The 24,474-nt window shown below is 41.3% G+C and overlaps 2 protein-coding genes and 1 long non-coding RNA gene across 7 annotated transcripts in view; 2 read left to right on the top strand and 1 right to left on the bottom strand.

The window, feature by feature from the left end:
- MAPKAPK5 (MAPK activated protein kinase 5) overlaps positions 1–13,347 on the bottom strand; it is a 36,644-nt gene extending 23,297 nt beyond the window's left edge. The window contains exons 1-4 of the mRNA XM_030860522.2: positions 13,172–13,347; positions 2,664–2,737; positions 2,103–2,178; positions 1,210–1,307 (exon numbers count right to left, since the gene is read on the bottom strand). Of these exons, the coding sequence (XP_030716382.1) occupies positions 1,210–1,307; positions 2,103–2,178; positions 2,664–2,737; positions 13,172–13,207 (284 nt within the window). The 5' untranslated portion in view covers positions 13,208–13,347. The remainder of the gene's footprint in view (positions 1–1,209; positions 1,308–2,102; positions 2,179–2,663; positions 2,738–13,171) is intronic.
- On the top strand, positions 13,176–13,586 carry LOC132598389 (putative uncharacterized protein encoded by MAPKAPK5-AS1). Its single transcript, XM_060311084.1, has one exon. It carries the CDS (start codon positions 13,176–13,178, stop codon positions 13,584–13,586), a length of 411 nt encoding a protein of 136 aa, XP_060167067.1.
- A 124-nt stretch (positions 13,587–13,710) lies between these two features.
- LOC115855348 (uncharacterized) overlaps positions 13,711–24,474 on the top strand; it is a 33,073-nt gene continuing 22,309 nt past the window's right edge. Inside the window, exon 1 of one of the 5 annotated variants that reach the window (XR_009566521.1) lies at positions 13,711–14,145. This is a non-coding gene — a long non-coding RNA (uncharacterized lncRNA). The remainder of the gene's footprint in view (positions 14,146–24,474) is intronic. The other 4 variants (XR_009566517.2, XR_009566519.2, XR_009566520.2 and 1 more) reach the window with 4 other exon arrangements.

Here is a 24,474-nt window from a genome sequence, read left to right as displayed (position 1 = left end):
TAACTTGTATATACATTTTATGGAAGCTACACTGAAAGTGTATCGAAAACAGAATACGACTTTGTATAGGACATGAATATCAAGTCATTCAGTTGGGCTGTCTTGGTTATTCACTCTCGTGTGTGTGTGTGTGTGTGTGTGTGTGTGTGTGTGTGTGTGTGTGTGTGTGTGTGTGTGTGTGTGTGTGTGTGTGTGTGTGTGTGTGTGTGTGTGTGTGTGTGTGTGTCTCCCCCTCTCTACTCCCTGCCCCCACTCCACTAGTTTTCCATATGACCCACAGCATGCCCAGCAAGATAGCCAGATAGGGTTACACAGCTACTAAATAAAAGCAAAAATTCTCATGTTGTGAAAAAAAAAATCCGAATTTTGGTTACCACTCTTTGATATAAATGCTTCCAGCTTCCATCCAAATGCTTTCACCAACAGAGCACAATTTTAAGAAATAATCATTTGATTTCCCATTCTTCTTTACAAATTCCATCTTTTTCCATCTGGAAAACTCCTACTCACCCCCTTCAAGTCCTCGCCCCCACGTAACTGCTCTGAGACACCTCGCCTCCCTAGCCTACAGAGGGCAGCTCTCCTCCTTTGTAAGCTCAAAATACTTTATGCATGCCTCTCCTTGGTACCTATCACACTGCTAGAATAATAGGTTTACATCTCAGTCCCTTCAATGGAAACCATACCTTATTTAACTTTGAATTCCCTGGAAAAGATTTAGAATGACACCCAATGAGCTTGCCAAACATTTGGAGGCTAAAAGAATGATGTTGATTTCTTCCTTTAAAAGGAATGTCAGATTCAGCAATAAGGGCTTTTTGCCATATCAACTTCTAAGACATTGCCTAGAATAATATTTGGTCTCCTTTTGCTAATTTGAAATAGAATCTGTTTTAATTCCACATTACTCAGGGGGGGCCAGGAGAGTGGGTAGGGTATAGATGAAGCACGGCTGGCAATGAGTTGATAACTGTTGAGGCTGGGTGATGGGTACTTAAGGTTCATTACATGATTCTCTTACAAATGTTTGAAAATTTCCAAATTAAAAAGTAAAGGAGAGAAGAAAAAGAAAGAGGAAGGGAGGGAGGCAGGCAGGGAGGGAGGGAAGGGAAGGGAGAGAAAGAGGGCACAAAAGAAAAGAAGACCCCACTACACCTTGGCTTACATATGGAGAGGTGGTCATGTGATAATGACCCTGTGTAGTCTTACCTGGGGCTGGACTCATGAGGAAACTGTACACTGTTAGCAAACACTTCAATGATTTGAACTATATTTGGGTGTGTGGCACACATCATGTGCAGACGTACCTTAAAGAAGAACAGAGGAAATGTTTCTGTACATAGGGGATGCCAACATTTTCTCTCCAAACTTTCCCCCCAAAACTGACCACACTAGGCCCGTGGATGAGCCTATTACAGTAAAAAACCTTATCACCTGGAATGATGTAAAAAAAAAAAGTGTTTTCATACAGAGATTACCTCCTTAATGCTCTTTCCATGAAAAAAAACCTCGCCAACAGGTTTATTTACTTCTACTGTCCTATCTATTAGCAAATGAAAAATTTGGTAAATAATACATCTTATTTCAGAAATTATTCATATATCTCTAAGCAAAAGAATAAGTCCTTCATTGCATATTATTAACATGTCATCACCACATCCAAATAATTTTAAACAAATGCCTATTATTAAAAACTAGAAATACATCCTCAGAGTTCTCCTGCAACATCTTTTCAATACACTATTCACTAGAACCTTCCTCATACTATTTTATCTCCACTCTTTAAAGACCTTTTCCAATAAGCAAAAGCTGAAGTAAACCTGAGTATTTTGGGGTATAAGAATCGCATTAATTGAAAAAGAACAAAAGGTGGTTTGAAAGGAAGCAAGACTTCACTAACAGCTTTTGGTATTGATGGATGAAGAACTGCTTTATAATGATAACATGGAATAGCAAGAAGTATGAATATAAAGAGAGTAAGTATGAACATAAAATTCTTTGTGAATCTCTGTATTCTCTCCATGAAGCTGCCTTACTTGTAAAGAGAATAATTCTTAGGCACTTCAAATATTTAGGCAAATCAAGGCAATAAAGGACCATACCTCATTTCTAGCTTTTGGACGATCAAAAAGAATTTTCAGTGCAAACCGTTCTTGGGTAGATTTCTTCACACAGACTCTAGATTTGGAGAAAAAAGTTCAATCAGAAATTATTTAAGTTACAGTGAAAACTAATTTAGCAAGCTGTTCTTTGAGAACTGTGCTTCTAATCAAAAATATATCCAGGCACATCAGAACAAACTTGTCCCCAGGTCTAGCAGATGGAAAGGCAGAAAGGCATCTCGCCCACCCTTCACAGGCCTTAGACATGTGAAATCAACTTGATGCTGGCCAAGAAAGACAAAATGGCCTCTGCTGGCTACAAGTGACTCATACAGTGGCTCCATGGTATCAACATCTTAAATGATTCTGTTACAGATCATGTGACTTCATCACTTAAATATATTTCTAAATGGATGAGAAAAAGCCTATCATAAATACCTCTGCTTGTTAAATTAAGGCTGTTTCACAAATCTGGCAAACCTAATGCTTCTAACTTAAGATGTATTTCGAACAGGTCCTCTTGAGAACAATTGTGTCATAGTTTGCACATGGGTCTCTTACCTAACTGGACCACTAATTCCAGCTCCCAGCTTCTGAGTCCAATTGATATTGTATTCCTCTAAAATGGAGGTTTCCTATTAAAATAAAAATGGAGGAGGCAGAGAATGATTCTCCAGTTAAAAAGCTGAATAGTTAAGCAGAGGTGGGACAACAGAAAACCTTAATGCTCAACATCTCAGCTTCTGAAAGAAGCTGATAAGTAGAGCTTTGTGTAGGGCTTTATAATTACACATTTCGCCTACAGGACTATGCTAGGCATTGCTTTCCAACAAGAGAAGGCAAACTTTAGGATAAAAAGAAATTCTTCAGCTCATCTGCAAGGTCCATGTGAGTAAATACTCGTGGTTTTTTTTTTTCTTGAGTGTGGGAAGAAGATATTCTTTCAAAATGTTTCACTACTAAGTACTTATTTGCCAAATGGTCAAGTATATTTTCTGAGATTCTAGAAAGACTGGTCTGATATATGCTGCTATGATATAGAGGTCTATATCCTTGAACAAGTTGATCAAATTGGAATAACTGAATAAATTAAAACTTAAAAGTTCAAATAAAATAGTAATAAATATTGTAGTACATTTATCTAGTTTTCAAGTGCTATTTTGAGTACAAAGATATTGTCACGTTCACTGTATAACTATATTCTTCACAGTTTTAATAGATTCCAATAGCTTTCAATAGTTCCAGATACAGCCTCTACAGTTTAATTAAAGTTTTTATTGAATTACTGTGTAGTCACTAAATATTGAGCTTCTGTTGCCATATGTTTTTAGGCAAGAAAGCCATACACTTAAACTGTGGTAGGCTAAAATTCATTTTTCAGGGTTCCACGAGTAGAACAGAAAACCGACTACAGACCTGGAGAAATTAGGCCAAAACTCATGAGACTATCAAATTGTTTTGTTGCAATGAAAATCTGATAGATTATAATTAGCAACAGAATCTTGATTCCCAGGTATAGGAACAGAATATTTGTCCATGTAACACAAACTCAATGAGCAGTTAGTAAGTGCCAGACACCAGGATAAGTTCAGAGATGAAAACAGCTTCTGTCCAATGAATATGTAAGTGTATAAAACAAGTTTAGAATAGCCTTCATCTCCACACCTTCCTGCTGCCAGTTCTTGATAAAGGTTCCCATCATATAGTAAATGCTCAATAACTATGGAATGAATGACTAGAAAGGTGGACTAAAACCAGGTGATGGAAGGACATTGATTTGCGAGGGACTAGCAAAATCATTACACAAACTCTCTTCTGAAAAACTGTATATCAGGGTTAAGGAGCTTGTCAAAGTCACACAGTGAGTTATAGGCACTGATAAGACTAGAAACTATGGCTTTGGCCTCTTCCCCAGCATCATTCATCTTTGGCATCATCCCCAGCTATCAGGGGTAACTGCCCAGGCCCCTGCATGAGGATTAGGAATGAATCCTGCCCAATTAGGGAGGTCCCAGGTCTCTACTCACCATCTCCTAAACAGAATTCAAACCTACCCATTTAACCTGTCTACCTCCTTCATGTTTCCACTGCCTATCCTGCCGGATTCAGAAGTATTTGAGAAGACAGAGAGGAAGAAAGAATTGGGAAAGAAAGAATTGGAGCATAGTCTATGCTTCATGGTAGAGTAAAATTTGCCAGGCCTCTAATGAAGACATACACTCACTGGAGACTCAATGGAAAAGACAGATTCATTCTACGGAATTATTTGTTACAGTCAGATCAAAGGACTATTCATATGTCCAGTTCCTGGGATGTAAAAATAATATTAGACCAAATTCTTCACTGCACTGGTGCTTATTAAGATGGTACTCTACCTAATGGACAGCCAAGAAAGTTCAAATTATAGAGGCTCTGACTGAAGTTTTGACACTTGGCTTTGCAGAAGGTAAGAGAAGCACTACCAGATCTCTCTACAGCCCTGATCTCTGAACCCTGTTTTTCTTACGTCTGTTGTCCTCTTTACCAGGTTTAATTCTTGCACATTTGTTGATGGTGCCATAAACACTAACCAGTTCTAAGACTTCACTAAGCCCAGCTGGGCAAAAGAAGTAACATTCTCACATCAGCCGACTCTTCTATGTGTAGATGGCATATTTTCTCACATATTTTAATGGCAAAGAGAAGGTAAAAAGGCATGGGTCAATTAAGACACTTTATTGAAGAAAATTATGGACTACCTCAAATGTATCAATGACAAATACATTGACTGGGTTCTGCTAAAGAAATCTATACACTGGGATTTCCCCAGTGGCACAGTGGTTAAGACTCCGTGCTCCCAATGCAGGGGGCCTGGGTTCTATCCCTTGTCAGGGAACTAGATCCCACATGCATGCCACAACTAAGAGTTCACAAGCCACAACAAAGGAGCCCATGTGCTGCAACTAAGGAGCAGGCGAGCTACAACTAAGGAGCCCTCAAGTCACAATTAAGGAGCCCGCCTGGCGCAACTAAGACCCAGCACAACCAAATAAATAAATAAATATATATATTTTTAATCTATACACTGTCTTAAATAAGGATATAGACTCATGGAATGAAGTACAGTTGACCCTTGAACAAGATAGGGGGTTAGGGGTGCTGGCACTGGCACAGTCAAAAATCCACGTATAGGGGCTTCCCTGGTGGCGCAGTGGTTGAGAGTCCACCTGCTGATGCAGGGGACACGGGTTCATGCCCCGGTCCGGGAAGATCCACATGCCGTGGAGCGGCTGGGCCCGTGAGCCATGGCCGCTGAGCCTGCGCGTCCGGAGCCTGTGCTCCGCAATGGGAGAGGCCACAACAGTGAGAGGCCTGCGTACCGCAAAAAAAAAAACAAAATCCAAGTATAACTTTAGGGTCAGACTTCGTATCAGGAGTTCCACATCCATGTTTTCAAACCACAGATCATTTAGTACTGTAATCCATCTTTACTGAAAAAAAATCCATACATAAGTGGGCCCACACAGTTCAAATCTGTGTCGTTCAGGGCCTCTCTGGTGGCGCAGTGGTTGAGAGTCTGCCTGCCAATGCAGGGGACGCGGGTTCGTGCCCCGGCCTCGGAGGATCCCACATGCCGCGGAGCAGCTAGGCCCATGGGCCATGGCCGCTGAGCCTGCACGTCCGGAGGAGAGGCCACAACAGTGAGAGGCCCGCATACCGCAAAAAAAAAAAAAAAAAAGACACATGCACCCCAGTGTTCATTGCAGCACTATTTACAATAGCCAGGTCATGGAAGCAACTGAAATGCCCATCGACAGATGAATGCATAAAGAGGATGTGGTACATATATACGATGGAATATTACTCAGCCATAAAAAGGAGTGAAACTGGGTCACTGGTAGAGACGTGGATGGACTTAGAGACTGTCATACAAAGTGAAGTAAGTCAGAAAGAAAAACAAATATCGTATATTAACACATATATGTGGAATCTAGAAAAATGGTACAGATGAACCAGTTTGCAAGGCAGAAATAGAGACCCAGATGTAGAGAACAAACATATGGACACCAAGAGAGGAAAGTGGGGGGTGGGGGTGGAGGTGGGATGCATTGGGAGATTGGGATTGACATGTATATACCAATATGTATAAAATGGATGACTAATAAGAACCTGCTGTATAAAAAAATTAAATTAAAAAAAAAAACCCAGAGGAACAGGCACAAAAGAATAGACAAAATGGATGTTATGAAAATTTTAAATTTTGTGCATCAAAAAACACTATTAGGGGCTTCCCTGATGGCACAGTGGTTGAGAGTCCGCCTGCCGATGCAGGGGACACGGGTTCGTGCCCCGGCCCGGGAAGGTCCCACATGCTGCAGAGCGGCTGGGCCCGTGAGCCATGGCTGCTGAGCCTGCGCGTCCGGAGCCTGTGCTCCACAATGGGAGAGGCCACAACAGTGAGAGGCCCTCGTACCGCAAAACAAACAAACAAACAAAAAACACTATTAACAGTGTAACAAAGGCAACCCACAAAATTGGAGAAAATATTTGCAAATCATATATCTGATAAGGGATTAATATGCAGAATATGTAGAGAACTCCTAAAACACAACAAAAAACCCCCCAAACAACCCAATTCAAAAAATGGGCCAAGGACTCAAACAGACATTTCTCCAAAGAAGATACATGAATGGCCTAGAGCACATGAAAAATGCTCAATGTCACTAATCATTAGGGGAATGCAAATCAAAACTACAATGAGATACTACCTCAAACCCATTAGGATGGCCACTATTAAAAACAACAACAACAACAAAACAGAAAAGAACAAGTATTGGAGAGAATGTGGAGAAAACTGGAACCCCTGTGCACTATTGGTGGGAACATAAAATAGTACAGCTGCTGTGGAATATGGTATGGTGGTTCCTCAGAAACTTAAAAATAGAATGACTATATGATCCAGTAATTCTACTTCTGGGTATAAACCCAAAAGAGTTGAAAGCAGGATCCTGAAGAGATATTTGTATGTCCATGTTCAAAGTAGCATTATTTACAATAGCTAATACATGCAAGCAACCTGAGTGCCCACTGATGGATGAATAGATAAGCAAAATGTGGGCTATACATACAATGGAATATTATTCACCCTTAAAAAGGAAGGAAATTCTGCAATATGCCACAACACAGATGAACCTTGAGGACATTATGCTAAGTGAAATAAGCCATTCACAAAAAGACAAATTCTATATGCGTCTACTTATATGAAGTATTCAGAATAGTCAAAATCATAGAAAGTAGAATGGCAGTTGCTAGGGACTGGGGGAAAGGAGGCAATGGGGAATTACTGCTTACTGGGTAGAGTTTCAGTTCTATAAGATGAAAAGAGTTATGGAGTTGAATAGTGGTAATGGTTGCCCAACATTATGAGTATATTTAATACCACTGAACTATACAGGTAAAAATGGTTAAGATGGTAAATTTCATGCTATGTATGCTTTACTAAAAAAATGAAAAAAAAAAAAGAATGGAAAAAAATATACCACAAGTAACCGAAAGAAAGCTGGAGTAGCTATACCTGACAACAGATAAAACAGACTTTAAAACAGAAGATGTTAATAGAGAAAGAGAGGAACTTTTTATAATGATAAGATCAATTCAAGGGCTTCCCTGGTGGTGCAGTGGTTAAGACTCCGCACTCCCAGTGCAGGGGCCCAGGTTCAATCCCTGGTCAGGGAACTAGATCCCACAGGCATGCCAAAACTAAGGAGTGCAAGTGCCATAACTAAAGGAGCCCCCCTGCTGCAACTAAGACCTGGTGCAACCAAATAAATAAATAATTATTGAAAAGAAAAACAAAAATAATAGTTGGCGATTTCAAAACCTCCACTCTCAATAACAGATAAACTAGACAGAAAATCAGCAAGAATGTAGAAAACAACACTATCAATGAACCTGACCTGACATCTACAAAACACTCCATTCAACAACAGGGGAATATATATCCTAAGTGCACACGGAATATCCTCCAGGATAAACCACATGCTAGGTCATAAGTCTCAATAAACTTCTGAAAATTAAAATTATGTAAAGTTCTCCAACAATAATGGAATTAAGCTATAAATCAACAGAAGAAAATTTGGGAAATTTAAAAATATATAGAAACTAAGTAATATGCTTCTAAATAACCAATGAAGAAGAAATAATAAGGGAAATTAGAAAATATTTTGATCTGAAGGAAAATGAAAACGCAATAAGCTAAAACGTATGAGCTGCAGCTAAAGCAGCATTTAGATGAAAACACTAAACACTGCTTTAGCTATCAATACCTCCATAACAAAGGAAGATCACAAATCAATAATCTAAGCTTCTACCTTGAAAAACTAAAGAACAAACTATACCCAAAGCAAGCAGAAATATTAAAAAGTAGAGCAGAAATCAATAAAGTAGAAAACAGAAAATAGAGAAAAATAAATGAAAACCAAAAGCTGATTCTTTGAAAGGTCAACAAAATTAACAAACCTTTAGCTAGACTGACTGAGAAAGAGAGAAAAAACACAAGTTATTAACGTTAGAAATGGGGGCTTCCCTGGTGGCACAGTGGTTAAGAACCCGCCTGCCAATGCAGGGGACATGGGTTTAAGCCCTGATCCGGGAAGATCCCACATGCTGCGGGGCAACTAAGCCTGTGTGCCACAACTCCTGAGCCTGCAAGCCACAACTACTGAGCCCGTGCACTACAACTACTGAAGCCCACGCACCTAGAGCCCGTGCTCCGCAACAGGAGAAGCCACCACAGTGAGAAGCCCTGCCGCAACTAGAGAAAAGCCCGCGCGCAGCAACGAAGACCCAATGCAGCCATAACTAAATAAATAAATTTATTTTTAAAAACAATTCCACTCTTAATAGCATCATAAAGAATAAAATATTTAGGAATAAATTTATCAAAAGAAGATCTATACACTAAAGACTCAAACACACTGATAAATAGGGGAAAGCCCGGAAAAAAATGGAGAGTTATACCATGTTCTTGGCCTAGTAGACAATATTGTTAAGATGGCAACTGTCCTCAAACTGACCAACAGATTCTATGGAATCCCCATCAAAATCCCAGCACACTTTTCTTGGTAGAAATTGACAAGCTGATTCTAAAATTTATTTGGAAATACAAAGAACTTAAATAACCAACTTAATCTTTTTATATATAGAGAAACCTTCAGTTTCCTAGGTTTCTTGGGGTTTGTTCGTTTTTTGAGATTTATTATTTATTTATTTTATTTATTTTTGGCTGCGTTGGGGCTTAGTTGCGGCACACGGGATCTTTTGTTACAGCTCACGGGCTTCTCTCTAGTTGCAGCGGGCAGGTTTTCTCTTCTCTAGTTGTGGCACACAGGCTCCAGGGCACGTGGGCTCTGTAGTCTGCAGCACACAGGCTCTCTAGCTAAGGCGTGCAAGCTCAGTAGTCGTGGCGTGCGGGCTTAGTTGCCCCACGGCATGTGGGATCTTAGTTCCCTGACCAGGGATAGAACCCGCGTCCCCTGCATTGTAAGGCAGATTCTTTACCGCTGGACCACCAGGGAAGTCCTGCCAGCTTAATTTTGAAAAAGAAAAACCAAGTTGGTTCTCATGCTACCCAATTTGAAAACTTACCATAAAGCTTCAGTAATCAAATCAGTGTGGCACTGGCATAAGGATAGTTATATGGATCAATGAAACAGAAAAGAAATTCAAACAAACAAACAAACAAAAAAAAGAAAAGAAAAAAGGAAAAGAAGAAAAAAAGAGAATCCAAAAATAAACTTATACATTTATGATCAACTGATTTTCAACAAAGGTAATTCAACAAGCAAAAAGACAATGTTTTGAACAAATGGTCTTGGAACAATTCCATTTTGGAAAAGTTTTGCCGTTTCTTAAAAAGTTAAGCATAAACATACTGTACTACCCAATAATTCCACACATAGGTATTTACCCAGAAGAAAATGAAACATACGTTCACACAAAAACTTGTATGGACAACTTTTATTTATCATTTTATTCACAATAGCTAAAAACTGGAAACAATCTAAATGTCCATCAACAGGGGATAAACAATAAAAACATTCCTCAACAATAAAAAGGAGTGAACTACTAATGCATGCACTAACATGGATGAACCTCAAAAGTATAAGTAAAAGAAGCCAAACACATAAGACTACATATTATATAATTTTGATTATTTGGAATTTCTAGAGAAGACAAAAGAATAGTGACAGAAAGCAGATCAGCAGTTGTCTGGGGTGGGGAGTCACAGTAGAGGCTGACTACAATGAGGCAGAAGGAACTTTCCAGGGACAGGGGTGGGGTGGGGGAGATGGAGGTGAGATAGAAAAATTCTAAAACTGGATTGTGAAGACAGATGCACAGCTCTATAAACTCACTAAAAATTACTGAATTATATACTTACCTTGGGCGAATTTTATGGTATGTGAATTATAACTGCAATTTTTTTAATGTTTTTAAAACTAAGAAAATGAATTTTCATTAAGTTCATAAAGTATTAAAAACTCTGCCATATACAACAGAAAACAAATATGTAAGGCAATCTCTAATCCCAAAACGTTCATTATCTAGGTTTAGCTAAGTGACTTGGGAGCAGTGAAGTCATGGCCTATGGCATTAGAGACAGAAATGAGAAGACAGTCTATGGTTGTAGCCAGTTGGCCTTATCCTAATACCTTGAAGAGTAATAGGATGAGATCTTAAAGTCCAATCCACCCACTCTCAGGTAATCAGGCAGCAGAAGTTTAAATGTTGTGGTGAGAACCCAGGGAAATAGCTTTTCCAGCTGAACTCCAGAGGTTTCAGTTCTTACCAAATGAGGGACAGCCTCAAAACAAAACAATGAATACAACACAATGCCACAGACCAAAAGTTTTATTTGATGTGATGCTGGCTTGCTGCCAAGGGAACATATCCTCGTCAGTACTGGTTGTTAGATCAGATATTTTCAACTCCACTAATTTGTATTGGTTGGACACACCCAAATTAGTAGGAAGATTCACCAATGACCTATTAGTAAGTACATGAAGAAAAGCTAAAAAGTTTTAAGAAAACTAAGTTGGACAATAGTGACCGACTGAAGAAAACCCCAACTCTTTCTAAACCATTCTTAGGTTGCTATGAGCTAATATCCATTGAGTTCTTACTAAATGTTAGGTACTGTAAGCACATTTAGATACATGTGCTTATTAAATTCTCAAAAAAACCCTAAGCTGAGGAGATTCTTTTATCCTCTTCCTATGGATGAGGAAACTAAGTGACAAAGAAGTACAGTTAAATGAATGGCCAGGCTGAATTTCAACTCATCAGTCAACCTGGAGAAACTATAACAACCACTCAGTAACACTGCTTCCCCGTTTATACATTTGCCCACTAGAACTATGTATGTCCCTGTTCTGCTCAAAACTCTCTGAGATTTCCCTTCTACTCAGGGTCAAAGCCAAAGTTCCTACAATGGCCTACAAGGCCCTGTGTATACTGTGGCTTCCCATCACCTATCTCTAACATAATCTATACTGACCCACTGCATTCCAGCCACCTTGTTGTTCCTGGGTCACACGAGACCCGCACCTACCTCAGGGCCTTTGTACCTGCTGTTCCCACTGCCTATAATATTCTTCCCCAAGACAGTGGAGGTTTGTTCCCTCATTCCCTTCAAAGCTCTATGCAAATGTCACCTCCTCAGGAAAGCCTTCCCTGCCTACCCTTCCTAACGTAGTACTCCCCACTTTTTAATACTTAATTATATCACCTGGCAATGTTTATTACCTAACTCCACCATCTAGATAGAAGCTCTATGAAAGAGGGACATCTAGGAGTCTGGCTTTGCACTACAAGTTGCCTAAGACAGCACCTGGCACAAAGCAGATAATACTTCTTGAATTTAAAAACCTGCCAAATATATTTTGATTCACAACCCAATCATATAACTTTAGGCAATTCACGCCGCTGTACCAATAAAATCCAAACCAAAAGAAAAAAAATGTATCTATCAAAGTAGTCTTTTAGAACCTTTATTTCTACTATTTAAAGTTTGATCTTCCTTAATGTGTATGTTCTGTTTTGATGCCTCGTTTAAATGGTGAATTTTCTTTGAAGTGACTGATGACTTCTATAAACTTTACCACCCCCAAAATTGTTAGATGTGTAAGTTATTAGTTGTTGACTGTAGTGATTGTGTCTTGATGGGGAAAATAACCCCAAGTTGCCTGTCCCTCAAGGGAAAATGAAATTCTTAAATGCACAGAGTTGACCTAATACTGTAAAATAAGTAAATAATACATATCAAACTTTAAGATTCAGTGTTCAATTCACATAAGAACCTAATTTCCTAAGTACAGCTAAATAATAAATTTCTGACTCCTGTGACTGAATGCCTCAATGTCTGCCTGTTTAAAAAAGAGTAAAAAGCAGGTTTTAAAAAATGTGTCATTTTATTTGGGTCACTTTGGAACACACATATTTGCTTTTATTTTGGTTAACAGAGCAGTAACTTACAGGACACCATTAGCTCCTTCTAAATAAACTTAGCGCTACCTAGGAGGAGAAGGAAAAGGAAACAGGAATAGGGGAGGGACCACACGAAAAAGTGAGAACAACTTATTTGCCAAAGGACAGGTCTTGTAAGAAGGCGATCACCTCCTTCCGCAGCAGCAGATTTAAAACAAATCTGGAGCGATGGGTAAGGTCCAGCTCTCCAAGTGGTGTTGCAGCAGATCATCTGAAAGCAAATTCTAATGGCACTTGGGGAATGATCGAAAATAGTGGGGCCCCCTCCGTCCTACTCACATCAAGTATCTCCACGCCACTCACCTTCCATTCTAGCGAAGCGGGGAATCATATCCCTGCTTTAAGCAGGTAAGTCGGAGAGAGTCGGATGTCCCTCCCCACACACACAAACCCTTCGCCCCAGTACTGTAAAACGCAGTCCACGGAACCCAGTGAAAACCGAAACCCGGGAGTTGCTCCAAGTTCTCTCCGCTTTCTGATGTTGGAGCCGAGAGGAATGTCACAGAGACAAAGCGGGGAGGAAGGGGGCATCTCCCCCTTACCTTGATGGCTTTCTCCATGTCGCTCTCTTCCCACATGCTCCGCGGGGCCCGCACGGCCGGGAGCAGCGGAGGCTGCGCAGCTGCCGGATCCCGCCGCAGCCGAAGAAACAAGGGGCTCAGCGCTCGGGGCCCTGGGTCTCGGGGAGACGGGCAGCAGCCGCCCCCGGGGACCTGCGGGGATGACGGCCCCGGCGCCGGCTCGGCCTCGGCGGGCGGCTCTAGGCTGGGGGCGGCGGCGGCAGCGGCCCCCGGGAACAAGCCTTTGTGCTGGGCCCCGCGCGGCCGCCTCCCGGCCTCATCCCCGGCCGGGGAGGCAGGCTCCCGGGGCAGGGCGAGGCGGGGAAGGCCCCGATCCGGGGCGATGTGCTGGGGCCTCGCTGGGCCGCCGCTTAGGCCCGGGCTCGCCAGGTCCTGAGTAGGAGCCTGCGCCTCCGCCTCCGCCGCCGGCACCGCCGCGAAACCGAGGCCGAGCCCACCGCCGCCGCCGCCGCTGCTCCCGCTGCCGCTTCAGCGCCACACATCGCCGGGACACCCGCGCCGGGCAGCCCCGCCAGGCGCCCGCTTGCCGGCGCTGTGCCCCGCCTGAGCTCCGGGCCGCCTCTCCCGCCGCCCGACTTCGTGTCCCCACGGCTCCACGCGCCCCTCGTCACGGTCAGCTGCGGTTTCCGAGCCGCCCCCGAACCAAGCAGTTGACTTGCAGGCGTCCGCCAAGGCCTCCCCAAGGTGGCGCCACACCCAGGATAGGCCCCCGGGCCCTCCGCAGCGCTGGCGCCGAGTTGATGATGTAAAAGGTTCAGGCTCGCGGGGCGGGGCTATTGGACCTCACCACCGGACTCTAGTGGCTGCGGGAGCGTTTCTCTTTTCTCCTAGCGCCGCGGACGAGATTTGTGGCGCCAGAAACACCCTGCGGAAGGAGCCGGGGATATCAACTAGTGATAGAGGAGAGGAAACTGAGGCCACGGGCGGGTCCTACGGTAAAAACAATTATATATAATAAGCTATATATACGGAGCGTTTATTTTACGTGAAGCTCTTTTCTTCTCTTAGTTCCTTTCTCCTTTATAAAGTAGGCATTTGGCCTTTTCAGGTAAGTATGTGCTTATTTCCTGTTAACGGATGCAGTAACTGAGGCCCTCAGAGAGCGGCAATCATTTGCGCACAGCTGAGAAGTGGGCAAGTCGGAACCGGAACCCAGGTTTGTGCTCCTTACACGACACCAACAATCTGTCAAAGAACCTTGCAGGAGCTTTTGGTTAATTACCTCTTGATGCTTCTTCATTCATTCACTTATTTACTGAGCACAGCTGTGTGCCACGCCTACTCGACCCTGGGGAAACAGTAGAAAAAAGACACGGTACCTGCTCATGGATCTTATTTTCAAGAAAGGGAAGCAGAAAATAAAGAGGGAAAAACAGAGTTTGTGGATACTAAAAAGCAAATAAATAGGATGCTGAGGTAAGAGAATAACTGGGTGTGGGGGCTTTTTCCAAGTAGATGATCAGGGAAGGTCTCCCAGGCCGTAACCTTGAAGCTGAGACCTCTAAAGAGAAGGAACTGTCTATTGGAAATCCAAGGGGATTTCTGAGCAGATGGAACAGCAAGTGCAAAAGTCTTAAAGTGGAAGTAAGGTAAATGTGGTCAAGGAGCAGCAAGATCATTGTAGCTGGAGCAGGGTGAGTAGCAGAGAGTGATACAGGATGAGGTTGGAGAGGTAGGCAGACGTTGTATCATATACACCCTTAGGGGTCATGGTGAGAACTTTGGGTTTTATTCTAAGCCACTGGAAGGTTTTAAACTAAAGAGTGATATGATCAAATTTATGTTTTAAAAGATAAGACTCTGCTGTATGGAGAATGAAATATTGGCAAGCAAAAGTGGAGACATGGAAAGTTATTAAAATGCTTTTGGAATAACCCAGATTATTATGAAGCTTGAACTAAGAAAGTGGCAGTAAAGATAGAATAGATGGGTTTATGATATGTTTTGGAGGTAGAGTTGAAAGGGCTTCCTGAAGGACTCCACGTGGAAGATGAAAATAAACAAATCAAGGGGACTTCCCTGGCGGTCCAGTGGTTAAGACTCTGCACTTCCACTGCAGGGGTCATGGGTTCGATCCCTGGTGGAGAACTAAGATCCCACATCCCACGTAGCACGGCCAAAAAAATAAAAACAAATCAAGAATAACTTCCAGGAGACTGCCTTAAGCAACTTGCATGGATGGTGGTGCCATTCAGTGAATGAAAGACTCAGATGAGAGTGAAAGCAGGGAATCCAGAGTTCTTTTTTATCTGGTTAATTTGAGGTTCTTGAGTAATGTACCAGAGAATAAGTCAAGTATTTGACTTATTTAGTTGTTCTCTTTGTTGGCCATACACCTACAGTACATTCCTCAACCCCCTTAAAGTGGCCATATGCCTATGCTCTCCCCCAATGGAAAGTGAGCAGAAGGGATGTGCACATATCCAGGCCTGGCCCAGAAAATCTGTCAACAGATGCTCTTACTTACTCTGCCAGCTGAAAGATGATGACCAGGTTCTGGAGAAGGCAAGGCTTTAAGATGGAAGATACCTGGGTGGAGGAGAACTCTGCCCTGTTGACCTAAACACCCACTCAGCATTGTTATATGAGGGAAAAAGAAAAAAAAAAAACCTCTTGTGTTGAGCTTTTATCTATTTACGTCTTTTTATTATAGCAGCTTTGTTTATGCTACCTAATACAAATAAGAACAGTGATCCAGCAGTGAACTTTGGGAGAAAACTTCGAAATGACTTGAATTGACATTATCTATAACAGGAAATAGAAGGTACCTTGGATTCATTCATTCATTCAGTAAGAATTTATCAAGTGCCTCTCTGTGCCGGGCACTGTGCTACATAGTAGAGATGCAGAGATGAAATCCCTGCCTTAAATGTTCTGAGTCTGGCAGTTAAACTTACTGGCTGTTATCTGCACATACTATCTCTCTATCTAGAGACTTACTCTCCCCACCCAGCACACACACACAGCCCAATTTCTACACAGTCTTCAACCACATTCGAAATACTATTTTATCAGAAAGAGTAGGCCTGACCCTTGGTTCAATCTAAATCAGATATTCCTATTACCTCATAATTTACTTCCTTGTACTTATCACAATTTTAAGTTATATATCCACTTGCTTTTTTTCTTTAGTGTTCTCTCCCACACTAGACTAAATACTCTCAAGGGAAAGAACCTTGTCTGTATTATTGGTCACATCCCCAACAGCTGGCCCACTGTAGGTGTTCAATAAATATTTGTTGAAGGAATCAAGGAATGGAGAAGGCAGAGCCCTGAGGAAGGAGAGGTTTCCTCCATTTTTTCCATTTTTTTGCTGGGGAGGTAGTAGATAGCCTAAGATAGCCTTCAATGATGCCCACCTCTGGGTATTCATGATCTTGTTTAATCCCCTCACCCTGCTCGTGGGCTGATCGAGTGACTTGCTTCTAATGATGGGATGGCATGTCTGAGATTAGGTTGCAAAAAGTCTGTGGCTTCCATCTTGGGTACCCCTTTCTCTCCTATTCTCTTGCTTATTTGCTCTGAGGAAAGCCAGGTCAAAAATGTGAGCTGCTTTATTAGTTTCCTGGGGCTGCCATAACAAACTACCACAAACTGGGTGGCTTAAAACAACAGAAATTCTCTACAGTTCTGGAGGCCAAAAGTCTGAAATCCAGGTGTCATAAGGGCCATGCTCCCTCTGAAGACTCTAGGGAAGGGTGGAGTCTTCCAGCAGTCCTTGGCATTCCTTGGCTTATAGGTACATTATTCTAATCTTTGCCTCCATCTCCACATGACCTTTTCTGTGTGCCTCTATGTTCTCTCTTCTTATGAGGACAGCAGTCATTGGATTTAGGGCCCACCCAAATTTAGTATGACCTCATCTTAACCTAACTAATTACATCTGCAGAGACCCTATTTCCACATTCTGAGGTTCCATGTGAACATGAATGGGGGTGGGGATACTAGTCAGCCCACTATAGTTGCCCAATAGAGGGCTCCATATGTCAAGGAACTAATGTCTCACCAACTGTCAGTGAGAACCTGAGGCCTGGCCAGTGGTCACATAAGTGAGCTTAGAATGGATCCTCACCTAGTTGAACCCTGAGATGATTGCAGCCTTGGCCAACAACTTGACTGCAACCTTCTGTACCAGGGGCACCCAGCTAAGCTGTGTCCAAATTCCTGACCCACAGAAATTGTGAGATAATAACTTTTTAAAGCACTAAATTTAGGGGCAATTTGTCATGCAGCATAGATAACTAATACAGATTTTGGTGCCTGGAAATGGGGTGCTGTCATAACAACTACCTAAAATGTGGGAGTGGTTTGGAACCAGGCAGTGGACAGAAGCAGGAAAGATTTTGAGGAGTGTGTTAGAGACAGCCTAAATTATCTTGAACAAACTTAGTAGGAATCTGGACTTTGATGATGCTGCCAATGAGTGCTCAAAAGGGAGTAAGGAACATGTTATTGGAAACTGAAGGAAAGAGGATCCTTGTTATGAAGTGGCAGAAGGTTTAGCAATAGCATCATCTGCAAGTATGTGGAAAGAGAAAATGTTCCTAGTGAACTGGGTGATCTAACTAAAGCAGTTACCAAGCAGAAGGTGCTGCCTGGTTTCGTCTTGCTTCTTGTAGTAAAATGGGAGAAGAGAGATAAATTATTGAACAATAAGGAGTCAGGACTTGATGATTTTGAAATTTTTTAGTCTCTCTAGATGGCAACCAGGGCTAAAATTAAGCTATGGCTTTCAAGCAAAATCAAACCCAGGGTCCTGTAAGGAAAACATGATCTGTCTTTGTCAGTTCAGGCTGCTATTACAAAATATGTGGCCCTGCAGATGCATGTCTTCTCACATGCAAAATATATTCACTTCATTCCAACAGCTCCAAAGTCTTAACTCTTCAGAATCAACTCTAATGTCTAAAGTATCTAGATACTGTTGGACTTCCCTGGTGGTCCAGTGGTTAAGACACCATGCTTCCATTGCAGGGGGCATGGGTTCGATCCCTGGTCAGGGAACTAAGATCCCACATACTGTGTGGTGCAGTCAAAAAAAGAATAAAGCCTTCCTTAAAAAAATAAAGTATCTAAATACTATCTAAATCAGATATAGGTGACACTCTAGGTATGATTCATCTTGAAACAAAATTCCTCTCTAGCTGTGAACCTGTGAAACCAGATAAGTTATCTACTTCCAAAATACAGTGGTGGGATAGGCATAGGGTAGACATTCTCATTCCAAAAAGGAGTGATCAGAAGAAAGAAAGGAGTAATCAGAAGGAAGAAAGGAGTGATGGGTCCCAACCAAGTCCAATTCTAGCAAGGCAAATACCTTTAGATCTTAAGGCTCCAGAATAATCCTCTTTGGTTTGATGCTCTGCCCTCTGGATCCACTGGGTTGTGGTCCTGCCTTTGCAGCTCTGCCCAGGCAAGGGTCCTGCCCACATGACTTCAGATGAAGCCTGTCTGTCCTGTTGAAACCAAGGTGATGGCCCTGATGATTTCTGAATTGCTTTTGGGATCATTCTTCCCCTTTCTTGAATAGTGCACATTCATAGCCAAGTAGCTTTATCATCCTGTCCTGTAGAATCAACATCTGAAAGCATTTCTTCCCATCTCAGTCCCCTTCAGCACAAACAGGCAGTGTTTCTGTTCCTATAATCCAATAATCTCTTATCATTTGATAGTCCATCCACACCCTTTAGTGTTCTCTTCCAAACACATTTGCTCATTTTTTGGGATATGGACAGGCTGAGAATTTTCCAAAGCATTAAATTCTGGTTCCCTTTGCTTAACAATTCCTTCTTTAAGTCATCTCTTTCCTTTCACATTTTATTGTAAGCAGTCAGGAGGAAGCAAGCTACTCTTCAAACACTTTATTTATAAATCTCTTCACTGAATATTCATTTTCTTTTTTTTTACAAATATGACTTAAATATTTAACTTTGATCTTTTACTTGCAGCAGGATTTTTTCTTTTTTATTAAATTTTATTGGAGTATAGTTGACCTACAATATTGTGTTAGTTTCAAGTGTACAGCAAAATAATTCAGTTATTGAATATTCATTTTCATTGCTCTCCAGCTGTACCTTGCAAAAACAGTAAGACACAGTTCAGCCAAGTTCTTTGCCACTTTATAACAAGGATCGTCTGTTCTCCATTGTCCAACAGCATGTTTCTCATTTCCCTCTAAGACCTCAACAAAGTGGACCTTACCATCCATATTTCTGCCAACACTCTTTTCATGATTATTTATGTGTTTGCTAAGAAAATGAAAGCTTTCTCTCCACCTCTCCTCTTTTCTTTCTGAGCCCTCACCAGAAACATCTATCTTTCTAGCATGTACTTCCAAATTCTTCCAACCTCCACCCTTTCCCCAGTTCAAAAGCTGCTTCCACATTTTTAGGTAATTGTTATAGCAGCACCCCACTTCTCAGCACCAAAATCTGTCATAGCTTGGGCTGCTATAAGGAAATACTGTAGACTGAGTGTCTTTGAATTAGACATTTATGGGTGTGGCCAAGATGATGGAGTGGGAAGACCCAGAGCTCACCTCCACCCATCGGCACACCAAAATTACAACTATTTACAGATCAACTATTGATGAGAAAGACCTGAAGACTAGCAGATTTTCCACAACTAAAGATGGAAAGAAGGAACTACAGGGAATTCCCTGGAGGTCCAGTAGTTAAGACTGTGTTTTCACTGCCAAGGGCCTGGGTTCAATCCCTGGTCAGGGAACTAAGATCCCACAAGTTGTGCAGTGTGGCCAAAAAGAGAAAAAAAAAAAAAAAGGAACCACAACCAGGCAGATAGGAGGGGCAGAGATACAGTATAGTTAAAACCCACACCTTCAGGGTAGGCCATCCGGAAGAGTCCAGCCCCAAAACGTCTGGCTTTGAAGATGAGAGGGGCTTCTGTATGGGAGAACCAGAGGGCTATAGGAAACAGACTTGGCTCTTAAAGGACATATACAAAATTTCACATGCTCTGAGACCTAGTACAGAGGCAATAATTTGAAAGGAGCCTGGGTCAGACCCACTTGCTGATCTCGGAGGGCCTCCAGGAGAGGCAGGAGTCAACTGGGACTCCCCATGGGGACACAGACTCTGGTGGCAGCCATTTTTAGGAGCTCATTCTACCATGACATTGGTTCTGCCAAGTGCCATTTTGGAGTCTTCCTACTAGCCTATTAGTACCAGGGCCTTACCGCCACCAGCCAGTTGGGGATCCCAGGATCCCCAAGCTGAACAGCCAGCCATGCAGGGATATGCCCCGCCCACCAGTAGGCCAGCAGCCTCCACACAAGGCAGGGCCTGGCAGCCAACTGGGCTGGAGGCCAGCCCTGCCTACCAGTGTGCTCAAAGTAGTCAGCCCTGTGACAACAGATGGACCCATGAAACCCACATGGGGGCACCCCTAGAGTGTATAGCTCTGGTAACCAGAGGAGAAGGTGCTGCTAAGCCCCACAGGACATCTCTTACATAAGGCCACTTCTCCAAGATTGAGAATTGTATCCAATCTACCTAGTACATAGAACTAAAAACAGAATTAGGCAAAATGAAGCAATAGAGGAATATGTTCCAAACAAAGGAACAAGGTAAAACCCTAGAAAAAGACTAAGCAAAGTGGAGGTAAGTAATCTAACCATTAAAGAATTCAAGGTAATGATTATAAAGATGTTCAATGAACTCAGGAGAAGAATGGATGAACACAGAAGCTTAACAAAATATAAAGAAGAACCAAACAGCCGAAGAATACAATAGTGGAAATAAAAAATACACAAGAAGGAATCAACAATAGAATAGATTATACAGAAGAACAGATCAGCAAACTGGAAGACAGAGTAGTGGAAATCACCCAAACAACACAAAAAAGGAAAAAGAATTTTGAAAAATAAGAATAGTTTAAGGTACCTCTGGGACAACATCAAGCATACTGAAGTTCACATTATAGGTTCCCAGAAGGAGAAGAGAGACAGAAAGAGGCAGAGAACTTACTTGAATACATAATAGCTGAAAACTTCCCTATCCAAGGAAAGGAAGCAGACATCCAGGACCAGGAAGCACAGAGTCCTAAACAAGATCATCACAAAGAGGTCCACACCAAGACACATTGTAATTAAAATAGAAAAAAAATTAAAGAGAGAACATTAAAAGCAGCAAGGGAAAAGGAAGTAGTTACATACAAGGGAACTCCTATAAGACTCTCAGCTGACTTTTCAGCAGAAACTTTGCAGGCCAGAAGGAAATGGCACAATATATTTAAAGTGATGAAATGAAAAAACCTACAACCAAGAATATTCTACCCAGCAAGGTTATAATTCAGATTTGAAGGAAAGACAGAGTTTTACAGACAAGCAAAAGCTAAAAGAGTTCAGTACCAATAAGCCAGCTTAACAAGAGATGTGAAAGGGACTTCTCTGAGTGAAAAGGAAAAGACCACAGGATTTCCCTGGTGGTCCAGTGGTAAAGAATCCACCTTACAATGCAGGGGACGTGGGTTCAATCCCTGGTCAGGGAACTAAGATCCCATATGCCACGGGGCAACTAAGCCCGCGCACCACAACTACAGAGCCCACGTGCCCTGGAGCCTGTGTGCCACAACTAGAAAAGAGAAAACCCACACACCACAACTAGAGAGAAGCCTGTGCACTGCAATGAAAGATCCTGCATGCCGCAACTAAGACCCGATGCAGCCAAAAATAAATAAATAAATAAATGATAAAGAAATCTTTAAAAAAAGAAAAGACCACAACTAGAAATATAAAAATTACTAAAGGAAAAATGTAAAGGCAAATATACAGTAAAGGTAGTAGGTCAACCACTTATAAGGCTAGTAGAAAGGTTAAAAGACAAAAGTAGTAAAATTATCTATATCCATAATCAGTAGTTAAGGGCTACGCAAAACAAAAAGACATAAAATGTGGTTTCAAAAACATTAAATATTAAACGCAGTGGTGAGTAAACATGCAGGGTGGTTAGAATGTGTTCAAACTTAAGAGATCAACTTAAAATAATCACATATGTATATATGATTGTTATATATAAACCTCATAGTAACCACAACCCAAAAACCTATGATAGATACACACACAAGAAAGACAAAGGAATCCAAACAACACTAAGGATAGCCATCAAATCACAGAGGAAGAAAGCAAAAGAAGAAGAAACGAACAAAAGAGAACTACAAAAACAACCAGAAAACAGTTAACACAATGGCAACAAATACATATCTATCAATAATTACTTTAAATGTAAATGTATTAAATGCTCCAATTAAAAGATTTAGAGTGGCTGAATGGTTAAAAAAAAAAAAGACCCATATATATGGTGCCTACAAAAGATTCACTTCAGATCTAAAGACAAACAGATTGAAAGTGAGGGGATGGGAAAAGGTATTCCATGCAAATGGAAATAAAAAGAAGGTTGAGATAGCAATACTTATATCAGACAAAACAGACTTTAAAACAAAGACCATAATGAGACAAAGAAGGACATTAGATAATGATAAAGGGATCTAGCCAATAAGAAGATACAACAATTATATATGTACCCAACACAGGAGCATCTAAATACATAAGGCAAATACTAACAAATATAAAGGGAGAAGCTGACAGTAACATATCATTGTAGGGGACTTTAACATCACATTTACATCAATGGACAGATCATCCAGACAGAAAATCAATAAGGAAACACTGGCCTTAAGTGACACATTAGACCAGATGGACTTAATAGATGTAAGTAGAACTTTTTATCCAAAAGCTGCAGACTGAAAATTCTTTCCAAGGGCACATGGAACATTCTCCAGGAAAGATCACGAGTCTCAATAAATTTAAGAGAACTGAAATTATATCAAGCGTCTTTTCCAGCCACAGTGATAGCTAGAAGTCAACTACAAGAAAAAAATGGCAAAAAATACCAACATGTGGAGACTAAACAATATGCTACTGAACAACAAATTGTTCACCAAAGAAATCAAAGGAAATAAAAAAATACCTGGAGACAAAAGAAAATGGAAACACAGTGATCCAAAATCTATGGGATGCGGCAAAAGCAGTTCTAAGAGGAGAGTTTATAGTGATACAAGCCTACCTCAGAAACAAGAAAAGAAATCTCAAACAACCAAACTTTACACCTAAAGGAACTAGAAAAAGAAGAGCAAACAAAACTCAAAATTAGTTGAAGGAAAGAAATCATAAAGATCAGAGCAGAAATAAGTGCAATAGAGATTAAAAAGGCAACAAAAAAGATCAATGAAACTAAGAGGTGTTTCTTTGAAAAGAGAAAATTTAGTCAGACTCATCAAGAAAAAAAGAAAAAGGGCTCCAATAAATAATTAAAAATGAAAGGGAAGTTACAACCAACACCACAGAAATACAAAGGATCATAAGAGAGTACGACAAACAATTATATGTCAATAAAATGGACAACCTAGAAGAAACGGGTATATTGCTAGAAATGTACAATCTACCAAGACTGAGGCAGGAAGAAATGGAAAATATGTAGAGACCAATTACCAGTAATGAAATTGAATCCGTAATTTTTAAAAACTCCCAACAAGGACTTCCCTGGGAGTCCAGTGGTTAGGACTCTGTGCTTCCACTGCAGGGGGCCCGGGTTTGATTCCTGGTCGGGGAACTAGGATCCTGCAAGCTGCAAGGCACAGCCAAAAAAAAAAAAAAAGTGAAAGAAGACAGACACAAAAGGTCACATACTGTATGACTCCACTTACATGAAATATCCAGAGTAGGCAAATCCCTAGAGACAAAGTAGATTAGTGATTGCCAGGGGCTGGGGTGGGGGGAGTCGGGGGGGATTAGGGGATGACAGCCAAGGAGTACAGGCTTCTTTTTACAGCAGTCAAAATGCTGTAAAATCTATTATGGTGATAGATGTATAATTCTGTAAACATACTAAAAAAATTCAATTGTACTCTTTAAATAAATGGGTGAATTGTATGGTATGTGAATTATACCTCAGTAAAGGCATTTTAATGAGGAAAGGGGGTGGAGGAAGAAGGAAGGAAGGAAGAAAATGGGAAGGAACCATCCTTTCTTGTGATAAATCAGTGTCTTCCAAACTTTAATGCAGACTGACCCCTGAGGACCTTATTAAAATGCAGATTTTGATTCATTAGGTATGGGGTGGAACCTGGGAATCTGCATTGCTAAGAAGCTGCCTGGTGCTATAGATGCTGCCAGTTGGTCCTGGACCACACTGATGAGTGAGTGTAGACACCTCCAGGGTGCCTATCACCCAACAGCCCCTGCTTAG

Source organism: Globicephala melas, chromosome 13, assembly GCF_963455315.2.
Source record: "Globicephala melas chromosome 13, mGloMel1.2, whole genome shotgun sequence".
In the NCBI taxonomy this organism is placed as follows: domain Eukaryota; kingdom Metazoa; phylum Chordata; class Mammalia; order Artiodactyla; family Delphinidae; genus Globicephala; species Globicephala melas.
Note: the sequence above shows the minus strand (reverse complement) of the source record. Positions and strands in the feature narration are given on the sequence as shown.

What these genes read in the sequence shown, in the direction of transcription:
- LOC132598389 (XM_060311084.1), top strand. Translation starts at nt 13,176, where the DNA reads ATGGCTTTCTCCATGTCGCTCTCTTCCCACATGCTCCGCGGGGCCCGC.